This window comes from Apteryx rowi, unplaced genomic scaffold (assembly GCF_003343035.1).
Source record: "Apteryx rowi isolate R43461 unplaced genomic scaffold, aptRow1 scaffold_346, whole genome shotgun sequence".
NCBI lineage: Eukaryota > Metazoa > Chordata > Aves > Apterygiformes > Apterygidae > Apteryx > Apteryx rowi.
In genome coordinates this window covers 445,090-451,002 of record NW_020449930.1, presented here as the reverse complement: position 1 = coordinate 451,002, position 5,913 = coordinate 445,090, and the positions used below count along the sequence as shown (strand labels likewise).

Sequence of the window (5,913 nt, the reverse complement as noted above, 5' to 3'; positions counted from 1 at the left end):
CCGCTCCCCTTTGTTACTCCGCGCGAAGCGCCCGGCTTCAGGCAAAATTCCTGCTAACACCTGAGGAGTGAAAGTTTCCAGGCGAGCGGGTCGCAGTCCGCTTTGGGGCCGTCTGATTTATGTATTTTTCGCCGGGAGCTGATCATTTGTGTGTTTTCATCCGACGGAGGAAGGCAGAGGGGGAGGGGGGAGAAAAGCATTGTTAAAAGTCTCGAACTGGTGATTCACTGACCACCAAACCGGCGACACGAAGTCAATTGGCTGTGTAAAACCTAGATGGCCATGGAGCCAGTAATCCCTTCATTAAACCAGCGCTGCGTTTCGGGGTTTTATTTATTTTTATTTTTCCCAAGGGAAACGCAGCGTGCCCACTCTGCCCGGACGGTTATTCTTCTCCCGGTAGCTTCTAACAAGAGCCGTATATTGCGGTGTGCCTTTAAGGAGCCTGAGCGTGTGTGCCAGCACGCCGTAGCGATGGCATTGAAACGGCGTTGTGGCCAGGCTGCAGGGTTTTTAGGAGCATTCACCACCAAAATGCCCACGTTAAATAGCTAAGGAGGGTGTGCAGCATTCTCTGCGAGGGTGATATTTCAACTGTGTTGTTTTGCTTGCAGATCAGCAAAAAACAACAGTGATTGAAAACGGTGAAATCAGATTCAATGGAAAAGGGAAAAAGATTCGGAAGCCTCGAACCATTTATTCTAGTCTACAACTTCAGGCTTTAAATCATCGCTTTCAGCAGACTCAGTACCTGGCACTTCCAGAGAGAGCTGAACTGGCAGCTTCATTAGGACTTACCCAGACACAGGTAATTACTGGGAATCCCAAATCACTGAAATCCTGCTCGATCGATAAAGGCCAAGCAAAGTACGATGGTCCCTAGCCTTTTTGGCCTCTGTACAGGAACTGTAGAAAAGGTAATGCACACGATCCCGTGTCTAATGTGATAGAACATATCTAACGCACGACAGAGAAAACGGTCTACTGCTGAAATAACTGAACGTGCCTTTCCCTCAGCCGCCTGGTGAGCAAATGCTCCCTTTTGATGTCACAAATAAAATTTTTAAATTGCCTATATTTTCGGGTGAGAATAATTCCAGCATCAACATGCAATTGCCCAGCTGTGAAAAGGAGAACAAAACAAAGGCAAGGAATCCTTGGGCCTGATGTAGAGCTAAAAGAAAAGAAAAGCCAGATCGTAGCAACTTGTAGGTAGAGAGAAAGGAAGAAAACATTAGGAAGCACCTGTAAAATCAATAGTTAATTCGCCCTGGATGACTAACGCAAATGCAGTAGTTACCCTTGGGCAAAATGTACAAAAGGTGATAATAGATCTGAAGATCAAAGACAGCCATGTACAAAATTATAGCAGGTTAAGCCATAGTTAAGTGTGGTTGGAGTAGCTGTGCCATTCTGCTAATTTAAACTTAAAAGACACATGAGGCATTACAGACTTCCCAAGCTGGGGTTTGTGGAGAAGCGCATGGATAGATGAGATCAATTCGGGTAAAACGTAATCATGTGAATTTACGAGCTTAACAAATAATTTCCGTATTTTATCATTATAATTGATAACAGTAGCTTCCAGCCAGCAATTTTTAAATATTCAGCAAACATTGATCATGGAAATAGAGCTGATGGTAAAACAAATGCGATTTTAGTATATTTAGCATGTACGCTCTGTCTCTCTTTTGCATTCTCTCTTTCTCTGTCCTTCTCACACGTAGATTTAGGGGCCCGATCCTGAAAATGCAGACAGACAAGCTGTCCTGCTTGTGTCCTGACATTACATCTGTGAAGTTTGCAAGGTCAAATAAACATTTGGGAGTTGCTTTTTTTTTTCCATTTGTTTGATTTTAAGCTTCAGTTAAGACACATAAATAAATAAATAAATAAATATAGTCTTTATATAATAATTCCAATTTGCCAGAGTGGGCCCAATCCTTGCATACCTTATCAAATGCAGACTCCCTCCCGGGGGGTGTTACTGGTTTAGGGACAGCAGAATGAGACCAAAAGCAATCTCGATAGTCAATTACTCTCTGAGAAAAGAGGATTTTCATTCCTTTAAAAATGATTTTTAAAATAAAGGCACAGTCCTGATTCTATCATGCCTCCTCCCCATCGCATAAATGAGGACCGCTTGATCATGCATGTTTTTGGATGCACAATTTCCTTGTAAGATGCCCTTTGTCTATTGGCTCCTGTCTCCTGGCACAAAATCATATGATTGCCTGTGTTTGACAACAGTTAGCCCAAATAATCAAATGACCTCCAAAATTCTGAATGAGGCACACGCATTAATGCGCGCGCACACACGCACACACACACTTGTGTGTGTAAAGCAGGAAAGCCCAGAACATGCACTCTGTTTCAGCCTGATCAATCTGGCCTGCCCAGGAAGAATAATGCTCCACGTTAAAACTTGCATCTCGCTTTCCAGCTCCGCTCTTCCTCTCCTGTTTTCTCCAGTTATATCCAGAGCCTGAGAACAGCAGTAGGTAACCTTCCTCCTCCCTCTCCCTATCCCCAACCTGACATCTGAATTGTGTGGACATTCAAGACCCTCACTAGAGCACAACCACAGCCCTCAGGGTCTTTCCTGACCTGCCCTGGGTGCTTGCAGCGGCCTAATATTTGCTGCATTTTGATTACAGGTGAAGATCTGGTTTCAGAACAAACGCTCCAAATTTAAGAAACTACTGAAGCAAGGCAGCAACCCCCATGAGAGTGACCCTCTGCCTGGCTCCGCTGCCCTGTCCCCTCGCTCTCCAGCTCTGCCTCCAGTCTGGGACGTTTCAGCTTCTGCCAAGGGAGTCAATATGCCTCCCAACAGCTACATGCCTGGCTATTCTCACTGGTATTCTTCTCCACATCAAGACACAATGCAGAGACCACAAATGATGTGAATTGTCCAAGAGAAATAATCTCCCAAGAACGCCTCGTCTCGACATGGCAAAAAGTTCCCCCGCTTTGCCAAGCCATGCCAGCTAACAGGCTCTGTGTGAACTTGTAGATGCGGCAAGGAGACAGAGTGGCTTTATTTTATTTTATTTTTTTTAAGTAACCTCAGCGATTGATCTCGAACAGAAAGACACAATTTTCATTCTGGCGCACAGAAGACACTTCTCTTTAGGATATTTTCATTTGGACTCCAAGGCACCAGCCTCTTTCTCTGTGGAGTATACGTCAAAACAAACTTTTTACAGACTTTGCCCACAAGAAGAACCTGAGTCTACAATGGCAGCCGTTTTTACTTGTTTAATGAGCTAAAGACATTACATGATGAAAGCGAGACTAGACTCCTTCATTTTTATTCACCAAATCCGGACTGGGGAAAAAATTAAAAGAGAGAAGAAGGGATAAAAAATGAAGAGGAAAAAAAGAGAACTGGTTGAAAATGAAAATATACTGTAAGATTAGAACATTACCATGAAGCAAAAACTGCATGCTTTATCAAAATGGAATGGGCTGCAGCTCAGAAGAAACCACTGTCTCTCCCGCAAAGAGCCCCCCTCACACACACACACACACACTCAGTCGCTCACGCTCGAACACTCACACACACTCGCGCGCACACACACACACACACACACACAGAGCCCCCATGGAAGCAAACAGGAAAGACAGAAGGAGGAATCCGCAAAAACACCCGCCGCCTATGTCTTGGAAAGGTTCAGTGCTTGATTGACGGCATTCTCACTCACTAAGCTAGAGGGACCTTTCTCCCGAGCAACCTTTCTGTATATATTGTTGAATTTTAGTTGTATATATACTTTGTATGTTTTTGTCTTCTTTCATATATAGAGTAAAAGCCACAAAACGTCCGCATGTCTCGTATTTCTCTACGTCTTAACAGATCCCCACCTCCCCCCGCACTTACCCCCAAGTTCTCTGCAGCCAGCTAGACACCGTCCCCCTGCTTGCCCCGCACGGAGGGACACCACTAACAGAGTTTTTGGCATATATCTAAGAGCAAAGCCAGGAAAGCGGAGCGGGGGAGCAGCTGCATTGCTTAGTTTTTAACAAGTACAACTAAGACAGGAGCTATCGAGACCACAAAAATAATCCTAGAAGTTTCCAATCACCCAGCCATTTCTGCTGTAATTTCACTGCTCCGCTGGTTACTTAAGCTGTGATTTCTCTCCGAGTAAAGCTCAGAGCTCTGCCTTTCTTCGGAGGTTTGGAGAATAAAAAATATTAAGAAAGGAGGCACCCTCCTTTGTTTTTAAATAGCAGACAATGAAAGCTGAGGAATGTTTTGCAAAGCCTTGAAAGGTGCCTAGGTATACAATACGCTGTCCAGCGGACTCTAGCCTTCCTAGCTTGTGGAAAGCACAGCAAATACTGAAAATGAAAAGCCCTTTCCTCATCCAAGCTGGGTGCCCCATACTGCGAGAATTAATGGCTAAAGACCTGGGCATCCTTCAAATTATGAACCTTGAAACCACTGAGCCATTTATCAGAAGTCAATAGAGATCCTCAGAGTGCTCCATATAATGACAGCTACATACAGTCGTGCAAAAGGACAGTCACTATAATTAGACACAAAGCAAAGACTACTTACCAATATACCAGTTTTTTGGGGGGTGTTTTTTTGTTTTTTTTTGAGCAACTTCCACGCTCAGTCAGTCTTCAGAGTGGTTTAAAACCGATCAGTCTTGTCATTTTCTACCATTCGTATTGTTACATTAGGAAAAATGTTTTCTTTTCTTTTTTTCCCCTTCCCACTGTGAAACTTTGGGTTCAGAGCTCCCCAGGATCAATTCTGAACAAAGCATCCAGCTGCAGTGCCATCCAATTTGAAGCAGACATTGGGGACAATTTAAGGTTTTTATCCACAAGAAGGTTTTTTTCCATTCTCTTAAATGCAGCCATAATTAGAGTAATTTTTCATGTAGCCCGCTGATTACAGCGTTTTTACCGTCAAAGATAATTACCTGTAATTTTCTTCCACTTTTAATACTAAAAAGCCATCTTTATTTAGATTCAGGAACAGGAAAGGCGAAACAAAAGAGGAAAATTATTCTGTTATTCATACACAAATTGCAGAGACGTAGGGCCTAAAATTGAAAATTAACCAAAATTATAATGCTGAAAAGAATGGAAGAGGCTTCAGAAGTACAGCTGGTAGTGGGGCTCACTGAATTATTCAAATGACACTGGAGAGAAAGCTACCATACATTTAAACCAACAGCATTTTGTACGTGTGCTTGTGCGAGTGAGCGTGTGCATCCTTCAGAAGCAGCTCGTTTGCACGCTCAGGCTTGCCCTTCCGCGGGTGCGGGGCCCCCGCAGGCCCCGCAGGGCCCCGCACCCGCGTGGCCCTCTGCTGCAGCTCCCGGCAGCCGCGGGGGACCCCTCGTGTGCCCTGGCGGCGGCTGGCTCAGGGCGGGCAGCTGGGGGGGGTCGTTGCTCCCGTGTGTTTTCAGGTCCTTCCTGCCGGGCCGCAGCCGAGCGCGCCCGCGCCCCCGGTGCAGCAGGGATGCGGCGACGAAACCTGCGGGCGCCCCCTCCCCCCGCGAGGCACTGCCAGCATAGGCTTAAATAGACCCCAGACAACAAACAAACACACAAACACACAAACAAACACACAAACAACCCCAGTTAGCCTAATACAGTTGGAGAAGCTGACACAAGCAGGCCTTTCCCAGCGAAGAATTGGGAGCGAATGACAGCAGCGACAGAGCCATCTCCCGTTCCCGCGGCTGCCGCCAAAGGAGACTTTCATGAAACAGCGTCATCTATAGATGGACTAAGCAAAGKTCCCTGCTCCGCTTCTCGTGGGGCTTCCTCGAAACCTGCCTCCGCGGAGCTGTTAGCAGCTTGTCAGCGGGAGCCTGCCTGCGCCGTGCCGCGCTGCGCGGAAACGCGCCGCAGGGCGCAGCGGGCCGCGCCGCCCGGCCGGCCCCG

General features: G+C 46.1%; 1 protein-coding gene across 1 annotated transcript in view; it reads left to right on the top strand.

Annotated features, from left to right (window-relative positions):
* The window catches only part of DLX6 (distal-less homeobox 6), a 3,801-nt gene extending 892 nt beyond the window's left edge, over positions 1-2,909 (top strand). The window contains exons 2-3 of the mRNA XM_026072663.1: positions 615-808; positions 2,658-2,909. Of these exons, the coding sequence (XP_025928448.1) occupies positions 615-808; positions 2,658-2,909 (446 nt within the window). The remainder of the gene's footprint in view (positions 1-614; positions 809-2,657) is intronic.
* Positions 2,910-5,913: the final 3,004 nt, after the last annotated feature.